The sequence below is a fragment of the Dasypus novemcinctus genome, chromosome 26 (genome assembly GCF_030445035.2).
Source record: "Dasypus novemcinctus isolate mDasNov1 chromosome 26, mDasNov1.1.hap2, whole genome shotgun sequence".
NCBI classification, from domain to species: domain Eukaryota; kingdom Metazoa; phylum Chordata; class Mammalia; order Cingulata; family Dasypodidae; genus Dasypus; species Dasypus novemcinctus.
In genome coordinates, this window is record NC_080698.1 from 10777290 (window position 1) to 10800098 (window position 22809).

The 22809-nt window shown below is 46.2% G+C and overlaps 1 protein-coding gene, 1 long non-coding RNA gene and 1 pseudogene across 2 annotated transcripts in view; 2 read left to right on the forward strand and 1 right to left on the reverse strand.

Moving 5' to 3' along the window:
* Nucleotides 1–9188, forward strand: part of LOC111762624 (uncharacterized) — a 47993-nt gene extending 38805 nt beyond the window's left edge. Inside the window, exons 3-4 of the long non-coding RNA XR_009183609.2 lie at nt 8473–8538; nt 9060–9188. This is a non-coding gene — a long non-coding RNA (uncharacterized lncRNA). The remainder of the gene's footprint in view (nt 1–8472; nt 8539–9059) is intronic.
* TRAIP (TRAF interacting protein) overlaps nt 1–22809 on the reverse strand; it is a 36192-nt gene that overhangs the window by 4221 nt on the left and 9162 nt on the right. Inside the window, exons 3-11 of the mRNA XM_058288541.2 lie at nt 21336–21393; nt 20719–20802; nt 18697–18736; nt 14918–15045; nt 13607–13701; nt 13048–13161; nt 12159–12246; nt 11476–11565; nt 10949–11037 (exon numbers count right to left, since the gene is read on the reverse strand). Coding sequence (XP_058144524.1) covers nt 10949–11037; nt 11476–11565; nt 12159–12246; nt 13048–13161; nt 13607–13701; nt 14918–15045; nt 18697–18736; nt 20719–20802; nt 21336–21393 — 786 coding nt within the window. The remainder of the gene's footprint in view (nt 1–10948; nt 11038–11475; nt 11566–12158; nt 12247–13047; nt 13162–13606; nt 13702–14917; nt 15046–18696; nt 18737–20718; nt 20803–21335; nt 21394–22809) is intronic.
* On the forward strand, nt 29–1211 carry LOC105745515 (protein C1orf43 homolog pseudogene; annotated as a pseudogene).

Below are 22809 nucleotides of genomic sequence, written 5' to 3' on the forward strand. Positions count from 1 at the left end.
TCTTCACTTGCACCCCTGGCCACCCACTACACTAAGCTTAAAACTCGTTCCTCCCCAGGTGCACAGCCCCTTAACCACCATGTTTCCAGGCTGGGTCTGGCTAGGTCTTCCCCCATAAGGAAATGGCCAGGTAGGCCCAGAGAACCACAGCACTGTTGCCTTGGTGGAGCCCAGGCTAAAGAAGCAGAGAAATAGGTTAATCCACAGCAGCTCTGTGTGGGGTGGTAATGCCATGGCATCTGGTAGTAACTGGCTGTCTGGGGTCAATGTCATGTTGGTGATGGCATCTGGGAGCCTGGTATTTGTACGATTTATTTTTGTAAAGAGGCAAATTATGCAGTTTGCAATGAAATCTCGAAGGGGAGCTCATGTCCCTGTGGGACCAAAGCACCCAAGGACTTGAAAGAAGAGATTGATACGCGACTGTCCAGCGTTCAGCATATCAGAGTACGAACTCCAGCTCCTTGCAGAAGATAACAGAGACTACTACAGCTGGAAACACAGGGAAACCAAAATTGCTACAACTCTTTGTACAGGATGAAAGCTCCCATTTCATCCTGAAGGCTGGCATGCTCATTCACTGATGGGCAAGGATTTCCACTCCTACCTGCTAGATCTTCGAAATATTAGTACTCCTTTCAATTGACACCCTGCTGGATGGCATTGAGACAGCCTGCTAAGGACAGGGGTCTTTGGCCTGAGTGGGTTCCTGTGCTAGCAGGGGGCCCTGATGAGCTGGCCACTGTGGTCAAACCACAAAGTGGGAGCTCTCAGCAACATCACTAATCAGCAGCCAAAGATCTTACTCAGTTTCTTGAAGTTTCCCAGCAAAGAAAAGTCCAGGACCAGATGGTTTCACAAGTGAATTCTATCAAGGATTTGAGAAAAATTAATACCAATCCTGTTTAAAGTCTTCCAAAAAAAATTGAAGAGGGAAAATTACCCAACATATTTTATGAAGCCAACATCACCCTAATCCCAAAGCCAGATAAAGACACAACAAGAAAATTACAGACCAATCTCTCCAATGAACATAGATACAAAAATTCTCAATAAAATACTTGCAAAGAGACTTCAATGCATATCAAAAGAATTATACACCATGACCAAGTGGGATTTATTTCTAGCATACAAGGGTGGTTCAACACAAGAAAATCAATTAATATGCCATATTAACAAACTTAAAAAGAAAAACCACATGATCATCTTGATTAAGGCAGAAAAATCATTCACAAAATCCTGCATCCTTTCTTGATAAAAACACTTCAAAAGATAGGAATAGAAGGAAAATTCCTAAATATGATATAGAGCATAAATGAAAACCCACAGCCAACATCATACTCAATGGAGAAAGGTTGAAATCTCTCTCTCTCTAAGATCAGAACAAGACTAGGATGCCCACTGTCACCACTATTATTCAATATTGTGCTAGAAGTTCTAGCTAGGGCAATTAGACAAGGAAAGAAAAAGGCATCCAAATAAGAAAAGAAGAAGTAAAACTATTATTATTCGCAGGTGACATAACCCTATATTTAGAAAATTCTGAAATGTCTACCTCAAAGCTATTTGAGCTAATAACAAGGTCAGCAAAGTGGCTGGATACAAGATCAACACACAAAAATCAACAATGTTCCTGTACACTAGCACTGAACAATCTGAAGAGGAAATCAGGGGAAAAAATTTCCATCTACAATAGCAATAAAAAGACACAAATAGCTAGGAATCAATTTAACCAAAGATGTACAGGACCTATATTCAGAAAAGTACAAAACAAAGCTATAAGAAATCAAAGACGACCTAACCAAATGGAAAGACATTTCGTGTTCACGCATTGGAAGACTAAATATCATGAAGATGTCAATCCTGCCCAAACTGATTTATAGATTCAGAGCAATACCAATAAAAATTCCAATAGCCACCTTACAGAAATAGAAAAGGCAATTATCAAAATTATTAGGGAGGGAAAGTGCACAAATAGCCAAAAGTATTCTAAAAATGAGGAGCAATGCGGGAGGACTCTCACTGCCTGACCTTGAAACATTGCAAAGCCACAATGGTCTAAACAACATAATGGGAAGTGGATGTGGCTCAAGTAGTTGGGTGCCCGCCTACCACATGGGAGGTTGCAGGTTTGGTTCCTAGTGCTTCGTAAACAAGACAAGCAAGATAGCGAGCTGATGCAACAAGATTATGCAATGAGAAGGCACAATGAGGAAACACAAAGAGAGACACAACAAGCAGGAAGTAGAGATGACTCAAGTGATTGGGCATCTCCCTTCCACATGGGAGATCCCAGGTTTGGTTCCCAGTACCTCCTAAAAAGAAGACAAGCCGACACACAGAGACACAAAGAAGAGACACTGAGAGCAGACAGTGAGAGCAGACAGTGAGAGCAGACGAGGGAGGTGAAATAAAAACAAAACAAAAAAATATATAACATAGTATTGGCATAAAGACAGACACATTAATCAGTGGAATAGAATTGAGTCCAGAAATAAACCCTCACCTCTACAGCCAACTGGTTTTGTTTTTTTATTTTAATTTTTTTTTTTAAGGAGGTACTAGGGATCCAACAGTCTTCAACAAATAGTGCTGGGAAAACTGGATATCCATAACCAAAAGATTGAAAGAGGACCTCTATCTCACTCCCTATACAAGAATAACTCAAAATGGATCAAAAACCTAAATATAAAAGCCAGGACCATAAAACTAGTAGAAGAAAATGTAGGGAAACATCTTCAAGATCTTGTGGTAGGTGGTGGTTTCCGGGACCTTATATCCAAAGCAAGAACAACAAAAGAAAAAATAATTGGGAAGACCTCCTGAATATTAAACACTTTTGCATCTCACAGGACTTTGTCAAAAGGGTGAAAAGGCAGCCAACTCAATGAGAGAAGATATTTGGAAATCACATATCCAATAAGGGTTTAATATCCATGCTATATAGATGCTACTACTCAACAACAAAAAGACAAATGACTCAATTTAAAAATGGGCGAAAGACTTGAATAGACATTTGTCCAAAGAAGAAATACAAATGGCAGAAAAAAAAGAAAAAATATTCAACATCACTACCAATTAGAGAAATGCAAATCAAAGCTACAATGAGGTATCATTTCACACCTAGTAGAATGGCCACTATTAAAAATACAGAAAACTACAAGTATTGGAGTGGATGTGGAGAGACAGGAATGCTTATTCACTGTTGGTGGGAATGTGAAATGGTTCAGCAACTGTAGAGGACTGTTTGGCAGTTCCTAAGGAAGTTGAATAAAGACTTGCCACATGACCTAGCAATACCACTGCTAGGTATATACCCAGAATAACTGAGAGAAGTGACACTAACAGATATCTGAACAATGATATTCATAATGGCATTATTCACATTTGCCAAAAGATGGAAACAACCCAGATGTCCAGCAACTGAAAGAATGTATAAACTGTGATGTATTCACATGAAGGAATATTATGCAGCTGTAAGACGAAATGAAGTCGTGATGGATATGACAACATGGATGAACCTGGCAGACATGTGTTGAGTGAAGCAAGCCAGACACAAAAGGACAAATACTATATGATTGCCCTATTATGAACTAAATATATTTGCATAATCTCATCGAGTTAATAACTAGCTTATAGGTCACCAGAAAATAGAATGAGGCTAGAGAATAGAAAGCTTAGGGTCAATCTGTGCAGAATTGATTAAAAAAGTTGTTTGTTAATCTTTGAAATTGAATAGAAAAGGTAAAAGCACACCATAGTGCTTGTAACTAGCAGTGCTAATATAAGGATATAATTGTGGTTGAAAGATAAAGTCTAAGGTCATGTATGTTACTAGAAGGAAAGCTAAAAAATATAACATGGGACTGTATAGCATATTGAAACTTCATGTGAAATATGAATATGGGCAATAATGCATATATGACTGTTTTTCTTTGAAACTGAACAAAATATGTGAATGTTACAAGTTGTTAATATCAGATAAAAATACAACCAAAGCAAACTATGCACAGTAGTTTTACACTACCATTAACTGCAAAAAGAAAGAAAGACATATACTAAGAGAAAGAAACTAGAGACATGGCACTACAAATTTTTCTATTCTATCTATACCATAAATAAATACAAATAACCTAGAGGGACGGAAACAGCACAGCAGCTATGTATGGCAGGAGAAGCACAGAGAGATAGAGAGGTGATAAGTTTTTTGTCTGTTTTTTGTTTATTATTATGATTTTTGGAATAATGAAAATGCTCTAATAATGACTGAAATGTTGAATGCACAACTACATGATTATACCAAATACCACTGGCTTCAGATAGATTGTATGCTTTATTCATATGTATCAATAAAGTTGATTTGTTAAAAAAACAAAAACTTCACAACTTCACTCCTACTAGAATGGCTATTATTTAAAAAAAGGAAATAAGTGTTGGCAAGAATGTGGAGAAATAGGACCCCTTGTGCAGTGGTGGTGGGAATGTAAAATGGTACAGCCACTGTAGCAAACATTGGCAGTTCCTCAGAAAGGTAATTATAGAATTACCTCATGATCTGGCAATCCTGCTTCTAGATATATACCCAGAAATAAAAGCCGGGACTGGAGCAGACACTTGCAGACAGATGTTCATAGTAGCATTATTCACAATAGCCAAAAGGTAGATGCAACCCAAATGTCTATCAGAAAGGACAAAAAAGAAAGAGAAAAGGATGAAGTTCTGACACATGTGACAACATGGATGAATTTCATGCTAAGTGAAATAAGCCAGACACAAGGACAAAATACTCTATGATCATACTTATAAGAAAGAAACAGAATATGCAAATGTAGAGTTAGAAATTAGAATACAGATTATTAGGGGCAGATAAGAGGGTAGGGAATAAAGAGTTAATGCTTAATTGGTACTCAGATTCTGTTTAGGGTGATGGAAAGTTTTGGTAATGGATGGTGTTGATGGTAGCAAAACATTGTAAATGTAGTTGACTCCACAGAATTGTATACTTGAAAGTGCTTAAAATGGGACATTTTATGTTGTATATATGCTGTCAAAATAAAAATGGGGGGAAAAAACACCTATAGAACTGTGCAACCCAAAAAATGAACCCTAATGTAAATTATAGACTTTAGTTAATAACACAACTATAATAATATTGGTTCATCAGTTATAACAAATGTACCACACTAATGCAAACTGTTAACAGGTAAAAATGTCTGTGTGTGTAGTATGTGTAGGGGAGCTCTGTGCTTTCTGCATGGTTTTCTGTAAATTTAACAACTGCTTTAAAAACCTGAATTTTTGGGGAGCAGATGTGGCTCGAGTGGTTGAGCACCTGCTTCCCACATGGGAGGTCCTGGATCTCATTCCCAATGCTTCCTAAAAACACACAAACAGAAAAACAAAAAACAAGCAAACAAACAAAAATAAAACCAACTCAAGGGAGCCAATGTGGCTCAGTGGTTGAGCGCCGGCTTCCCGCTTCCCACATATAAGGTCCTGGGTTCAATGCCTAGGCCCCATACCTCAAAAAAACATATTTTTTTAAACCAAATAAAATAATTAATTAAATTTTAAAAAAAGAATCCTATCGCGACAAATGGAATGGGCAACTGCCATTAGCACCTAGAGATTTCTACAAAGTTCTGGGAGAGTGTGGCCAGGGAATAAGGGACTGACGTGACAGCCGGAACCCACAAGGAGGAGGCTGTGAATTCCTGGGAGGAGAACCTATGGACTTGCAGAAGGGCCTGGAAACTGGGGAGTGATGGGAGATGTGAGCTTGGCTCCACTGACTTCCTGTATCTGCACTGGGTGAGTGGCCCTGGCCAAGAAATGGAGAAGCCTTCCCCAAAAACACCAAGCAAACAGCCTCTGGTGCCCTAGAGCAGCCAATATTGGACCCAATGACAAAGCCCTCATACCTGGATTCAGGTAAGATCCAATATGGTACCAGTTTGCTGCATACTCTCCTCAATCTTGCCTATATAGGATGGGCTGCCAGGTAGCCCTGCGGATACCGCCCCCTTCGAGGGCCACAGGCAGCCAAAGACTGCTGGGCATGGAGGGCAGCCTAAGAGAAAGCCTGTCATACACACAAATACTGAACCTGGGAGAAAGAAATGTGAGGTCACAGAATAACAACAGCACATTTTGTAAAGGGTTTACCCAGAGATTCAGAGAGCAAGGAAGAATTCTTGTGAATTAAAATCTGACTGCTGAAATAAAAATGAACAAATACTAAGAAATGCTAATTAAAAATTAAGACAGTCTCCCAGAAAGTGGAGTACAAAGATAAAAACACAAAGGACCAACCAGGAGGTACCAGAGAGAAAAGACAGAAAAATTGAAACACAGTGGGTTTGTAAGGAAAGGGTTAAGCTTAATTTTCACATAAAGGCGGAGGACTTGGCCCAGTGGTTAGGGCATCCGTCTACCACATGGGAGGTCCGAGGTTCAAACCCCAGGCTTCCTTGATCCGTGTGGAGCTGGCCCATGCACAGTGCTGATGCACGCAAGGAGTGCCGTGCCACGCAGGGGTGTCCCCGCGTAGGGGAGCCCCATGTGCAAGGAGTGCGCCCAGTAAGGAGAGCCGCCCAGTGTGAAAGAAAGTGCAGCCTGCCCAGGAATGGTGCCACACACACAGAGAGCTGACACAACAAAAAGAAACACAGATTTCCGTGCTGCTGACAACCACAGAAGCGGACAAAGAAGACGCAGCAAATAGACACAGAGAGCAGACAACCGGGGTGGGGGGTGGAAGGGGAGAGAAATAAATAATAAAATAAATAAATCTTTAAAAATAAAAAAAAAATTCTTAAAAAAAAAAAATTCACATGGGTGAAGCCAGAGCCAGCTTTACAAGTGGAGGAGGGACAGAGGTTCTAGTGTCTTTGGCTCCAAGAATTTGAAAATTGCAATCAAGTGAGGGTGGGGCCAAAGAGAGGGTGGCCAATGGTCAGAAGTGAGGGTGGGGTCAATGGTGAAAAGTGGTGCCAAATTTGAAAAGTGGTGCCAGGAATTAAAGTGGCACCAAGCCCATCCAGCCTGCTGGAATGTAGGGAACTGGAAGTCACGACTCAGAGCAGGAACTGGGTAAGTTAGAAGTCTTGGATAGGCTGTAACTCCTGAAGTACCCAATCAATTGGGAACAGGGGAAGGACCTGTGTGTTAAGTTTAGGTTATAAATATTATTGTTTCTTGCCATTTGGTGTGCCGGTCATTTTGTCCAGGTCCTGCGCCCATTCTTGCAAGATCATTAATAAAATTCTTTTCTCCTCCACAATCAGGTGAGCTCGTATTCTCTTATGGGTGCAGCTGTCTAACAGGTTCTCAAAGGAATAACAAAAGAAAGTTACCAGAGCTGAAGGGTGACTCAAGTGTTCACACTGGAAGGCCCCACAAAAGACCCAGCAGGAAGAACAGAGAAGATCCTCATCCAGACACATCATGGCAAATTTAGAAGCCCAAGGATAAGAAAGTATCCTAAAACTATCTGGAGACAGAAAACAGGTTTACTTACAAAAGGGACAATAGTCAGCTGGCACCAGTTCCAGGGGCAGTACTGGTGACTAAACAACTAGAAAGCAAGGCCTTCAAGATCATGAGGAATTCCTCCTGGAATTCAAACTGGCAATCTAGGCCAAATGCAGCAGAAAGGTATTTCAACATGCAGCCAAGCTCCCTTCCATAGGAATTATTTTGAGATGAATTTCAGCAAAGTAAAGAAGTAAATCATGAAGGAGTAAGATATGGGATAAAGGAAACAGTGTCTCTAACCCAGAAGAGAGGTGAGGAAGTCCAGGTGACTCCTTTGCCAACTGCCTCTCCTTTGCATCCCCAGGGGCTCCCTCTAGTGCTTTCTGTCAGTCTGGAAAACCAGAACTACTCTGAATATGCTGTGTATGCCTCATGGGGTCTTCATTTGGTCTAGAAGGGCACCCGGCAAGCTTGTGACATGGTACCACCCCCCGACTGGCTGGGGTGCAGGTTAGAGGAACCATCCATGGGTGATGAATGAAAATCGGAGGCACACCAGAGGCATCGTCCTCAAATGTTGCAAATGGCTTCTATTGTCCTTAGGATAAAATCAGCTCCATGCTCCAGGGATGGCCTGAGAAGCTACACAGCTTTTTGACCAGGCTGCCACTGGCCCCTGTCCTCTAAACATACTCAGCTCAGTCCCACCTCAGATCTGCCATTCTCTCTGCCTGGACTGTTCTTCTTTCATATATTGGCAATTCTTTCAGATATTTCCTCACTTCCTTTAGATATAGCTCAAAAACCACCAAAAGAAACAGAATTAAAAGTAGTTTCCCTGGAGTGGAAAACGTATGGAACAAAGTAGAGCTGCTTTTCCTTATAAGACCCCTTCAGAGCATATTTTTTAAAAACCATATATGTGAATAATTTTGAAAACAAAGTAGGGATTATACCATCTTTAAAAATAATTATTTTAAATGCTTCTTCCTCTAGATTTTAGCATCCGGAGGCAACACCTTGATCATCAGGCTGGGAATCCTTCAGTACAATGACAAGAACGTGAGTTTACTGTGGCAGCCAGCTCCCTAGCTTACCCTCCGAAAGGTCTTCGATGAAGGCCTGCTACATGCCAGAGCCAGTCAGGAAAGGGCTAGGCCCTTTGATAGGACTCCCCCAATGGTATTTCTCACTGAGGGCTGTCCCAGTGCTTAGCACAGACATTTCTTACTCACGCTGGTCGAATGAATGTGCCTGTACATTGTGTTATGTCAGGGAAGTTAGGTGCTTCTTTCAGACCCACACTGCAACCTGTCAGCCGTCATGGGGGAAGAAGAGGCAGGGTCTTTGACAGGACCTGTAGTCCTGAGGGTCTTGCTACCAGGGAGTAAGGAAGACGAGGCAAAGCCGCTACCAAGGATTCAACAACTATTTTTTAAAAGCTTGGGGCCTAGAAGAGGACCCAAAATTTAAAACAAATAAAATATTGTTTATTTTTTAATAGTTAAAAGAAGGGCCAAGGTTAAAAGCAACAGGCCTCCCACCCAATTTTTTTAATTGAAATTTGTTTTTTTCTTTTTTAGGAACTATGGGGGATTGAACCAAGCCTGCGTACCTGCGAAGCAGGTGCTCAACCATGGAGCTACACCCGCTCCCAACCCTAATTTTTATGTCCATAAAAATCCTAAACAACAAAAAAACCTACAAAGGGCATGAAATCATCCTGTATGCAGCTTGACGGAAGCCCAGCCCAGCTTCACTCAGGCTTGTTAGGTGTGGTGTTCTGCTGGCTTGAAAGAAGGGGGAGACCAGCTAGGCCCTCCCCCTGGGAAGGTGGGCTGCAGGCCCTGGCACACAGCAGCTTTCCATGGCATCTTAGGAAAAGGGTTTTTCCTCCCCTGCTATGAGGCAGCTGGGGTTCTAAAGATCTGTCAACATCAGATGACCTCTGAGACAGTCATTCCTCAGGGTGGGTACTGTATCTGCGAGTTCCTGACAGAGCTTAAGTTACCCGGGGCTTCCAAAGTGGCAATGCAGGGGCTCTGAGGGTGGAGTGGGGCAGAGGGTCAAAAACAGCACCGTGTGCCAGAAGCACCACACACTGGACCTCACAGAAGGTCATATGCCCCATCACACTCCCACCGCCCTTTCTTGGTCCAACCCATACTGGGACAGGCAGGCAGGCAGCTCTGGCTCCAGAGAGGAGTGGGAGGATGCTGAGGTCAGAAAGGAGAGGATAAGACTGAGGGATTAAAGGCACAATGAAAATGAGAGGAAACAGGCTTGTACGTATTCCCTCTCCCACGCCGATGCTGACCAGGTACTATGGTATGGGGAAAGAACAGGGCATGCACGTGGTAGGTGATGAGGGATGCAGAGTAAGATGCAGCTTCTGGTCTAATCACAGCCATGCGTGTACATATTGGGTGCACCAGACTCCAACAAGACACCCCCAGGTCCAGAGCACCTGGCACAACATCTGAACAAGAAGTGCTACCTGTGCAGAGGAAGGCAAGCTTGGTGCTGCTGAGGCCAGGGCAGGCTTTGCAGGCCAGCTGGCCCTTCCGTGTGGGCAAGAGCCGAGGCAAAGGCACAGAGACAGTAAGGCATGGAGGGTTCCCTGTGTTTGAAAGTGGGATATGGCTGAAGCCTGAGGATAACTGCATAAGTACCTTCAGCACAGTGCCAACGGGGGCTGGGAGGTTTTGGGACACGGTGTGATGCTCAGAGCTGTGCTTTCGGGCAGCCTCTCTAGAGTTGGTGTGTTGGGCAGACACGAGGAGTAGCATAGTGGGCCACAGACTCCACATGGAAGGGGTGGCAAGGAAAAGGGTCAGCAGGTACCACGGAGGTTGGGTGAGCAGCAGGCTCTAGCAACTGATTGGATGTGAGGAAGAAGGTACATATTGATTCTCCAAAGGACATAGAAAAGTGACTCAAGTAAAAGACTGGGTCACAGGAAAGAAGGTTTTCTGCCTGGGCCATCAGCTAGGGTTCTCTTGCAGGCAGGAGGTAACCCTGAGGATGGGCTCTAAGGGGTCTCAGCCCGGCTGCTTCTGGGAAACACTCGGGAGGAGGAATGGGTGCCCACTCTTGTCAGGGCGGCCAATTCTTCCAACTCTTGGCTCCCTCTGCTGGCAGCTTTAAAGCACATGTTCCTGGGGCCCAAGGGGAATTATTTCAGAGTGAGTGGTTTAGGGTTTATTTCAGAATTAGGGGCAGATAATGAGGATGTATTTGGTAAGCCATTTCATAAACAGGATATCCTGAAACAATCAGTGCTTCTGCCCTAATCTCAGGACGTCCGCAGCTCCTCTCTGGCCTAACCTGGCCTCTCATTAGCACCCAGCGTTTATACTTAAGGCTGCTTTCCAGCTAAATTCAGTCTTGTTCTGGGCAGGAGGGAACCCACCTCATCAAAGCCAAGAAAGCCTTCCAGCTTGTGGCCCCACCCACCCGAGGCTCAACAAACCTCTCTAAGACCAGGCGGTTGACAGTTTCACTGGCCACTGGTGGCAGGTTCAAGGTTTCCTGCAGCATCGTTAGCTTCTTTTTCAGGCTCTTGGGGAAAGAGAGAAGGGTGTGAGAGAAAGGTGTCTGGGAGACCTCCAAGCCCAGGGAGAATGCAGAGGACAGGAACACATGCACTAGGAACAGAGCAGGGGAGCAAACTCCAGCACCAGGCTCAAGAGGTCAGCACTCTTCCCCAGTAGGGCCCCTCCACAGGCAAGTACAGACCCCAGGGGTATAGATACAAGACAGACTGTGAGGGGAAACCCATGGGGTTATTTGCCCTCTGCCAAAGGGCCCAGGCTCCAGTGCCATGGTGCTCCTCCTGTCCCACCCTGCCCCAGGAGGATGCAAGGAGCCCAGGAGTATGCAAGGAGCCCAGGAGTACCACGAGTAACTGGGGCATGGCATCCCAGGCAGACAGCCCAGCTGTGCTCCTAGCAGGCACACAAACCACCACATTTCTGTCAGGCCAGGGATGTCCCTCACCATGATTTCCTTGTCGGCACTCTCTAAGTCCTTCTGAGCTGCCTTCAGGTCCAACTTGGCCTGATCCAGTTCAGAGTAAACTGTCTGCAACTACAAAAAAGTTAGGGAGTAAATGATGAGTCAAAGGGCGGCCATGCGCCCTGCCCAGCCCTGCTGCTAGCAGTGCATGGCCAGGGTAACCCACAAGAGATCCTCTAGGGAGTGGAGGAAGGAGACACCAGCTCTCAGGGGTGGTCTCGGTCTGACAAGGTCGGGAGCTGTCCAGGAATAGGGGCTGCTTCTTTCATCCTGCAGTCCACAGACACACCTTGCTCAGAAGTGAGGAGAGCTGTGCTGACCAATCAGGTTCTAGGAGCCTCACTACGCCCAGCCTGATACAAAAACAGGCCTCTGAAGCTATGGTATTTCTGAGTGGTACCCAGAAGCCAGGAAGGGCAGAGGGGGTATGAGTGGGTGAGCATGTTAGGAGGAATACCTCCCTGATTTTCCACTCCAAGTGGACAAGTCATAAAGCCAGAGGCAATGCCCAGTAAGGACCAGTAACCAACCCCTGCAAGTCATGCAAGAGCCCCAAGGATCAGCTGCACTGTCAGGCCCCATGACCTCACTCTGGAAATCAGAAGGAGCATGACGAAAGGAGAGCTCCAAGGTTGCTCCCTTCAGCCTCCTCCCCACTAAATTACCTTGTTTCTAGAAGAAAACAAGTCCTTCCTCAGTTTGTCAGCCAGTTCCCCCGATGCCTTTCGTGCCTCTTTTAGGTTCTCGTACTCCCTGCAAAGTGGCCATGGAATGAGACCATGAAGCCAGAATGGGACAGCCTGCTGTCTGGTTGGTCAGAATCACAGCACCAACCTAACTCAAAGCCCAGCTGACCCCTTAGCCCACTCTCACACCCATTCTGCACCTGAGCCAAACTGTGACTTTTTTTTTTTAAGGAGGTACTGGGGATTGAACCCAGGACCTCGTACATGGGAAGGTGGTGCTCAACCAATGAGCTACACCCACTCCCCCCAAACAGGGGCTTGAGAATGTGTGCAGGAAGCACTGGCCTCATTAGGGCACATTTCCTGGCCCCCACAGGAAGCATCTAGGACCCTCTGAGCCTGCCAGCCAAATGGCCCCCTCCTCAGCAAACTCACATCCACCACAGTCCTATTAGAGGCCCTGCCAGGACTGAAACTTGGGGCTGGAGATGAAGAATCTGAGCAAAGTTTCTGATTTAAGCCAGACAGGGTCAGTAACAATGCTGATGGGAAACAGGCTCAAGATTGCTACGGGCCTCACAGACCAAAGAGTTGTGCCAGCCCTGTTAGGAGTAACACTTTTAATACTCATTCAGCTTCCCTATGGGACCTCCTATGAGGCAGGTCTATGATTTCTCCATTCAGGAAGGTGACAGTCAGGGAGGCCAAGAAACTGGCCCGAGGCCACACAGCTGGTGAGAGGTAGAGTCGTCTGGCAGCAAGGCTCCAGAACTTGCCCCTTAACACCTACTGCTCTGCTTTACAAAAGATGGGCAGCAGATGGAGAGGCGTGGCTCCCGGGCTTTGGGAGAGGGGCAAGGGTACGCACTTCTTGAGGGAGACGCAGTATACAGCCAGCTGCTCCACCGCTGACTGTCCCACACCCATGTCTTGGATCATCTCCTCAACCTCGGGCCGCTGGCTCTGGAGTAGGAGCTCAATCCTGAAAAACACCCAGCCCACAGTATTTGAAATCTGGAGGCTGACGGGTAGGTAACCAGTACAGCTCTGCCTCCCTTTGTTGCCGTTGCTACGGTGACAGCCTGGGCTGCTAGGATGCGTCAGTAGGCGAGTCTGCCCAAGGAAAAGTCCTCAGAGTAGAGCAGAATACAGCTCCAAGGATGCTGCTGCTGGGGAAGGAGGGGTGCTGGCAGTAGGGTCCCAAGGTCAGGGATCCTCAGAGAGGTTTCAGAGTGAGAGACCTGACAGGACATCTGGCCACAGGCAGCAGGGACAGGGAGGAGTAAGGCAAGGCTCCCATGGGGAAATGGAGGAGCACACAGAGGCTAAGCAAGGAGACCCATGTCTATACCCACAGCCTATAGAGCTCTGAGCCAGAGGTGGGACCTGGGTGCAAGAGCACAGGGCAGCCCTGGGTCCAAGCTCACCGTTCCATGGTCTTCATCTTGCTCCTGAGTCGGCGAACCTCCTCCCATGCTTGTTTGCTTTCATCCTGCTGCTGCTCCAAGAACTTCATCTGCTTCTGAGGAGCAAATGCACCCACACCTGTTGCTTGGAGGGCCCCAGGGGCCGTGGCTAAGCTATTGGGAAAACTCCACCCCAGAGCTCTCTGTCCTACACCTTTTGAAAATGCTGATAAACCATATGCCCCAGCTCCTGGCTTGTGCTTACTCTGCTAAGAAGGCCAGCTGCTTCCTCACCTCCCTGCCTGCTTCCTCCTGAGATACGTCTCATCAGGCACAACTCACTGCCAGTATCTACAGGCCCACGTTAGGCTGCTGAGGTCCCGCGGCCTGGGCTTCACGGTGACACTTTGTGCAGACAGCTGAAGTCTAGAGCACCAACCCAGGCCTTGCCATCCACCATCCAAACCCATAAACCATTGCCAAGATAAGAGGGCCAAGCCAGAGGCAGCTGGCCAGGCCACCCTAGCACAAAACCACTCCATCTCTGGCCTGGGAATGGCACCACAGACTCCAGCTCAGCAGCCAGGTGCTGGTTACCTCCCTCCCTCCCTCCCACTGGCCAGGCCACATGACCCAGCCCAGGCCTCAGGCAGGAACAGAGACAACGAACATCCTGAGGTCTGGTCTGTTCACAAGGATGGCTCCTTTTCTCTTTCAAATGGCATCCAGCAAGGGTTGCTACTGCCTGCGAGGCCAGAATATCAATTGGGTATTCAGATCAATTGCCTCATGCCCTTTAGAGAGAGCAACAGGCTCACCAACCAACCCAGACTGATACAAAATTCATCTGGGTCTGGGGCCCGCTTGCTCTGTAATCTTTGATCTGCCCAGTCAGCTCAGCACAGCTGACTTCAAAGGCCCTTGCCTCTTCTGGGATGCTGTTTGATCTGGCTCCAGAGAGTGGCCCCGCCAAGGACTGGAGTGCTAATGGAAGGCTCTTCAGGTTTTCTCATTGGAGTTGCATGAGCTACTTTTCAAAATGAAGTCCAACTTCACCAAGGTCTTGACTGAGCAGCCCCTCCTTGAAGCACTGTGACGATCTCATCTCTCCAACTACCTAGTACAAAATCCACAAGCAGGGCCAACACGGCCCTTTTCTAGGGCTGGCTGGGCACAAAGTGGGAGGGCCTGGGGAAAAAGGGATCTGTCTCCATTTTACAACTGTGCAAACCAAGATGTTGATCCAAACAGAACCAGGCTAAACCGAGTGGCAAGCCCAGGGCAGGGGCTACCTGCCTGTCAACTTGGCACCCATAGGACCTAGGGACTCACCTTGAGGGTGGAACAAAACATCTCGGACTTGTCTAAGGCCTTCTGCAGAGATTCCACCATGGCATTGCGCTCTTCCAGTGTGTCCCGGAGAGTGTCGATGATGGCTTGGCTGTCCCGTTTCTCCTTCTCTGGAATGAGAAGATGGGGAAGAGGAGGCCCGCTCACCTATCAGCACGAGAACCTGGGCTCCCACATCCTACCTGAGCCAGATGAGGGGCAAGGTTCAGGCCAAAAAGGTGGGTGACCCATTCTCTCTCTGGCATGTACCCAAATCAGGGAAGATAAGCTAGGGCCTCTTCATTTGGGGGATGAGATCCTTTTTCTGCTGTTTGGAATTACTTGGAAGAAGATTTCACTGCTTCCACCTTCCATGGCTCTAGTTATTTTATCAACCCAGATTTCAAGCAGGTTCCTGCCAAACACAGCTGCTGAGCCCTCTCTTGCAGATATTCGGTCCTGTCAGGTACCTCCCTCCCAGTCTGGGCAATGGTAAGAAGCCCCAGATAAAGAGAAGATACTCACAAGGTGTATTAGTCAGCCAAAGAGGTGCAGATACAAAATACCAGAAATGGGTTGGTTTTTATAAAGGTTATTTATTTGGGGTAGGTGCTTACAGATACCAGGACATAAAGCATAAGTTATTTCCCTCACCAAAGTCTATTTTCACATACTGGAGCAAGATGGCTACCGACCTCTGTGAAGGTTCAGGCTTCCTGGGTTCCTCTCTCCCGGGGTCTTGCTTCTCTCTGGGTTCAGGGTTCCTCTCCTCCCAGGGCTTGCTTCTTCCTGGGTTCAGAGTTCCTCTCTTCCTGGGGCTTGCTTCTCTTACCTCTGTGAGCTTATTTCCCAGGGTTCCAGCTTAAGGCTTCAGCATCAAACTCCAACATCAAAAACCCTCAAGGTCTGTCCTTTGCCATGCCTTTTATCTGTGAGTCCCTGCCCACCAAGGGGTGGGGACTCAACGCCCTAATGATGTGACCCAATCAAAGCCTTATTCATAACTTAATCATGCCCAGGTACAGACCACATTACAAACATAATCTAATATCTATTTTTGGGATTCATAACTATATCAAACTGCTACACAGCACCCTCTGAATTCCAAAAAGACATTACAATATTTGAAAAAAACTTAAATCAGTAACAATGTAAGTACTAAATCATATCACAATTTTAAAAAATACAATTTATCTTGGGACAAAGTCCTATCTGCTATAGACCTGTGAAACTTACAAAACAATTTATCTGTTTCCAGTACGTAAATGGACAAAGGATAAACATTTTCATTACAATAAGGAGAAATTGGGAGGGAAACATGAATCAAGGGTCCTCTACAGTTCAGTAAACCCGCAGAGCATTCTCTATTTGATTTCAAAGTCTGAGAGTCATTCTTAAGATGATGGTTTCTTCTCCTTGGTACCTTATGCATGCTTGACCAATGGCCATTTTCTTGGTTCCATCCTCATCAAGCATCTGGGTGTCGACCAAGTTCCAGACCTCACCCTCCAAGAGTGTTGGGGTGACTGCCACACCTTACCCAATCTTTGGGTTAGAGTCTTATCCCCCGCCCCTAGTACAGTGACGTGAAGACAACATTCCCCCTAACCTTTGGCATACAGGCTTAACCCTTTCAGAGCTACGAGCTGACCACCTGGCCTTCCCTAACCTTTGGCATGCAGGTTCAACCCTCTCAGAGAAATGAGTTGACCACCTGGCCTTCCCCAATCCATGGGGGACAGGTCCATCCCTCTCAGACCTATGGGGTGCTAACCTTAACTGCCCTAATCCTTGAGGAATGTGCTCCACCCTCTCTGTACCCTGGGGTGGCAAAACTCTCCCCGAACATGGGGTGGGAACTGCTGGGGCAAACTCACTCTCTCTGTACACATTGTAGGGTTCCCCTCTTGGCCCAAGGTGATGTCTTAATTTCATATCTCAGCTTCCATGGTTTTCTTCTTGATGGCGTTTCCCCTTCAATCTCTCCCTTCCATGTTCCTTTTAGTCCAGGCTGACAGTGGTTTTGTTCATACAGCTCTTTCAAAAACCTTGTTGGTTTAGCATGCAAGAAGCAGGGGTCCAGGCCATCAGACAGTAAGACTTTCCATAAGTCTTTCCGAGATAACTGCATCTTCAGTCCTGATTTACAAGTTCCAAGTTTAGTGAAGTCCTCCAGTGAGGCATTTTCTTCTGGGAGCTTGATTTTCAGAGGCTTGCAATTTCCAGAATTTGTTTCTGTTTTCTTTGTGCCTGACAGTTCAGTCCTCAATATATCTCTCTCGTCTAGCATTTTGCTATAAGCTGCAAGTAGAAGCTAAGCCTCATTCTCCACGTTTACTTTGGAAATTTCTTCAGCTAAATGCCCAGTCTCGCCATTTTCAAATTCTGCCTTCCATAAAACACCAGGAGTTAATTTTGCTAAATTCTTTGCAACTTTAAAACACGGATCACCTTTTCTCGTTTCCAAAAATAGTTTCATCATTCACTTCTAAGGCATCATAAAATGTCTTTTTAGCATCCGTCTCATAATTATTTCCTTCTAAGGACTTATCAAAAATAACTTTAGGTTCCATATTGCTACCAACAGTCTCTGCAAAGCAATCTAGGCCTTTTCCATCAAGCATCTCACAATTCCTCCAAAAAATACCCCTTATCCATTTATAAAACCAGGACAGCATTTCAGTAATTGCAAAAGCACTTCCCCACTCCTCAGTACCAAATACTATATTAGTCAGCCAAAGGGTGTGGATGCAAAATACCAGAAATGGGTTGGGTTTTATAAAGGGTATTTATTTGGGGTAGGAGCTTACAGATACCAGGACATAAAGCATGTTACTTATCTCACCAAAGTCTATTTTCACATATTGGAGCAAGACGGCTGCAGATGTCTGTGAGGGTTCAGGCTTCCTGGGTTCTTCCCTTCCAGGGTCTTGCTTCTCTCTGGGTTCAGGGTTCCTCTCTTCCCGGGGATCACTTCTCTTACCTCTGTGATCTTACTTCCTGGGTTTCCAGCTTAAGGCTCCAGAATCAAACTCCCACATCAAAACTCCATCAGGAAGCAGATGTGGCTCAACTGATAGAGTATCTGCCTACCATATAGGAGGTCCAGGGTTCAAACCCAGGGCCTCCTGTCCCATGTGGTGAGCTGGCCCACGCGCAGTGCTGCCACTCAAGGAGTGCCATGCCGCACAGGGGTGTCCCCTGTGTAAGGAATCCCCACGCACAAGAAGTGTACCCTGTAAGGAGAGTTGCCCTATGCAAAAAACGCAGCCCGCCCAGGAGTGTCGCCACACTCACGGAGAAATGACGCAAGACGACACAACAGAAAAAAAGAGACACAGATTCCATGGAGAATGCAAGCGGACACAGAAGAATACCCAGTGAATGGACACAGAGAGCAGACAATGGGGGAAGGACAGAGAAATAAATAAAATAAATCTTAAAAAAAAAAAAAAAAAACAACTCCAACATCAAAAGCCCTCAAACTCTGTCCGTTGCCATGTCTTTTACCCTAATGACATGGCCCAATCAAAGCCTTATTCATAACTTAATCATGGCCAGGAACAGACCAGATTACAAACATAATCCAGTATCTATTTTTGGAATTCATAACTATATCAAACTGCTACACATGGTCAAGGTGGATAGCTTCAATCATCTCCTTTTCCTCAAGGAGAGCCCCCGGCTGTTGTCAAAAGGTTGGAGGCCTATTCTCCTGGGGACCCTCCCTCCGGCATGCAAGTCAAGTGCTTCCCAGGGTCCCCTGCCTCTTTCTAACTCACCTTTCTGGGAAAGTTGCGCTCGCGTATTGTCCAGTTCATTCTGCAAGGCAAGAGTCATACTAAGCAACAGGAAAACATCATAGCTAGCTTGGACCTGGCCTTCCATAAGAGTGTGGGGCACCTCAAGAGGAGATGATGAAGTCTTTACATCCAAGGAGGCATGGGACCTGCTGTATCTCAAGGAAAAGCTAAGTCAACAAAGAGAAATAAGCATTGTCTTATCTCTATGTGCCTTTGAAAAAAAGTTGGTAGTATGGGGAAAAATAATCTCGGGAGCAAGGCCCTAAGCCAAGGAGAGAGGGAGAAGATGTGAGGGGAAGTAAAGTTGGGCTCTTGAGATCAGTGTCAACATCAGAGGTTTCCATTGCTTCCTTTCACCTCTCTGGGTGTCAGCTGCACTCACCAGGGATACAGAGTAGAGATGGCCAAGGACCTGGGGCCTTCACTCCTTCTCCCCACTCTGCAACCTGCCTGCTTTGCAGCTTACTTTGCTCTGAGCTCCAGGTGGCTCTGTGTACCACAAGCCTTCCAGCCCCAGAATCCAATAGGAGGCATTAGCTGGGGTAGGTGAAGCTGGAGTCAGGACAACTTTGTGTCCCTGAACAAAAGTTCTAAGCAGGCTGTCACAAGAGTCAAGTGAGACCCTCAGAGCCTGTGCATATGTTCCAGAACCACCACGCACAGAACCACTAAAAGGCTGGGGCAGGACTGAACCCAGCTTCCATTCAGGAGTCCAGAGCACTCAACAACCCTTTGGGCAAGACAGGTACCTATTCTATTGGGAAAACCAAGACACTACAGAACCAAGTCACTTGACCAAGGGTCCACAACTGTAACTCCACAGACCCCGGGCAAACCCTCCTCGAGATCACCCTTCCCAGGTCAGCACAAACTTTCTACCCAGGACTCAGGGATCAAGAATTTCTGGTAGTCAGGCTGGTCAGTGTAGGCTGAATAGCTGGAGGTAGAAGTGGGGGGTAGGGACGGGCACACAAGGACTGCCTGAGAACAGAGATCAACCCAAGGCTGCTGCCCTGCTACCATGGTCCCCTGGCTCCTTCCATCCCCCAGCAGGGAACCTTCTAACCCCTTGCTCTAAACTACCCAAGATGCTGCCTCCCTATCTCCCTAACCTGGCTTTGAGAGCTAGAAGAGATGAAGCTGCCTTTGTTGCCTTCATCACAGGGAAGGCACCACTTACAACTGGGAGCAGTTACCATGGTGATGAACATGCTGGATCTGAGCATAAAAGCTCCATGCACTCGAAGCAATGGGGCTTCAAGGACATCATGGCACCCCTGGGCCAAGGATGAACAAATCCTGATTTGACAGATGCTCAGCAAATTAATCCTCAGAGTCCAGGATTGTGAATCCCAGTTCAACTTCTTTGAGATGTTTTTTGCCAATCCATCCCCCTCACTGCATAGAGAAAGTGAAATTTTAGACTCAGAGGGGAAGTTGTAGAAGTGGAGGAGGGTCCCCCCACCAAGTGTGGGTTTCTACCATGGCCTTCCATCTTGACTCCAGGGGCTCTGCCCTCCATCACTGGTCTGGGGCATGCCCACACATCTAGAGTGAGATCTAGCTCCCCAGGCAGTTTGGAGACACAGTCCAGTATGGAACAGTGAATCCACACTGTCTTTCCTGGCTGAGGAGTGGATAAGTTAACCTGTCAGCAGCAAAGTGGGTTGGGCAGGACGGCAGCATGTCCTCTGCAAGGTGAGCGGGCCTCAGGAGAGGCACTCTGCATTTGGGGTAGAACTGCCACGAAAACTGAAGGAGAGGACTTACAGTGGAGTGTCCCCATCTTCCCTAATAGTGTATTTCTCCAGTTACCATGTTTCTTACATCCACCCTCATCGTTACTTGCCCTCTGCTCTCCTTGCTTCCACCTTGAAATCTCCGCTGAGTTTCCCTGTCATAACCCCATCTCCATACTCTAGGTGCCCTCCCTAGGTAAGAGGGGAGAGTGAACTCCCAGAGGGCCTGGGGGATTCTGTGAGATGAGTAAGTTCAGAGTACCTTTAAAAATTCTGCATCCAAAATACTCTCCTCCTCCTGGGCAAGGTCAAAGAAGAGCTTATTGATAATGCTTCTTCGGCCAACCTAGATAGGAGAACAAGACAGAGTGTGATCTCATGGATGGGTCAAGGGCAAGCAGGCTGGAGGTGTGCATGGGTCCACCTGCCTATCTAACACGCATGCTGGGCCTGTGCCCAGGCCTAACCTTTCATAGTACATTGGAGCCAGAAGATCTCTGCAACCCTGCAGGTACCCTAAAGCAGGGGCTGCTAGTTTCACTGAAGTCATGTCACTGCAATGACCCATGTGGTGAATGTCCACAAAACACCCCAACTCTAGGCACTGGGGTCTTGAGGAAATTGGGAAAGGCAAAAAGGGAAGCCAAATCTACCCAGGTGAAGAGTGGCCCAGGCAGTGAGTCTATCTGCTAGCTACCGGTAGATATAAGCAGGCATCCTGAGCACCCAATACCACAACAAATGAAGCTCGATTGGCTTCAAACCACAAGGGTCCAGAGTCCAGAGACTCTGCTCCGTTTCAGAGATTTTTCCTCATTCCTGCTCCCTGGCAAGAAGAAGATGTCTTCCGCTGAGGTGGTCCCAACCCAACACCCTCACCTGGATTCGGCACTGTGGGCAGGTCCGACTTGGCGCTGTCTCAAACCACTGAATCAGGCTGGAACACAAAGCAGATAGTGGTGAGCTGCTCTGCCCTCAGTGGGGACTGTCCTGCTCCTCCACGACCAAAAGCCTACCTGCACAGGAGGGCAGCACTGTGGGCAGGGGGTGAAAGCACAGCCCACAAGACCTGACTGGTTCTCAGCACTCAGACCAGCTAGGCCCTTTTCGAGTCTGCTGGCTTGATCCCTCCAACTCTAGCTGCAATTTGGGTGACCTTCTGAGTCTTGACTAGGGGGCAACAGTCGAAGCCCAGATTCCCTCAGAGATGGGAATCCTAATAACACCCCCCACTTTAAGCTGGGACCCCAAAGAGCTATACTTTCAAGTTAAGGCAAACTAGAGGTAAAAGTACATAGCAGTAAAAGCAAGTCAGAGCTCAGCTTTGCATCATCCACCTCAGGGGTCCAGCAAACCTCAAGCTTTAGGCGTGAATTAAGGTAGTCTCTTACCAGTAAACCTCCCCCAGCAACCAGGGAGAAACACAGGCCTCTCTGGAAGAAGGTACCATCTTCCTAGGCCTCATTTTTTTTTTCTCTATAAATAATTTTTCAACCACATATAACATATAACCAAAGCTAACCAGGCACAATGGGATACCACGTAACAATGAAAATGAATGTGCCCACAACTAAAACAATATAATTGATGAATCACATAACTGCATAAAAATAACACAGAGGAAGAGAAGCTGACACATAAAAGTACATTCTGTATGACTTCATTTACATAAAGTAAAAAAAGGGCAAAACTCATCTATGCTGCTCCAAGTCAGGGAAGTGGTTTTCCTTCTGTGTGTATGTGGCAGGGGTAGGGATGGGAGGGGAAGGGGAGTTGGGTAACTGGAAAAGTGCCTGAAGACTTTCAGGGGTGCTGATAGTGTCCTGATTCTTGATCTGAATGCTAGTTGAATGAGTATGCTCTGTTTGTGAAAATTCTGCAAGCTTTACACTCATTATATATAAGCACTTTTCTATAAGTATATTATATACCTCAATACAATGATTTTAATTTTTGTGTTTTTTTTTTTAAGTAAATAGATACACAGGGAAAAAATACTATGTGCAAAAACTAGAAAAACATACTACAAAGATTTTGGATACTGGAATTGTCAGACAGTCTAAGGAAACAAAAATTAAGCCTGAAAATGTCAATAGAGAATCAGAAACTAAAGAGTGACATGGCAGATTTGAAGAAGAACCAAAGATAAATTCTAAAACTGAAAAATCACCATAATTAAGAATTCAATGGATTCTTAATTTAGACACAATTGAAGAATTAATAAACTGAAAGGTAGGCCAGAGGAAACATTGAGAATTAAAAAGATAGAAAAATACAGAAAAGATGTAAGAGATGTAGAAGGTACTATAAGAAGGCCCATCATACACATAATTGCAAGTTGCAGAAAGAAAAT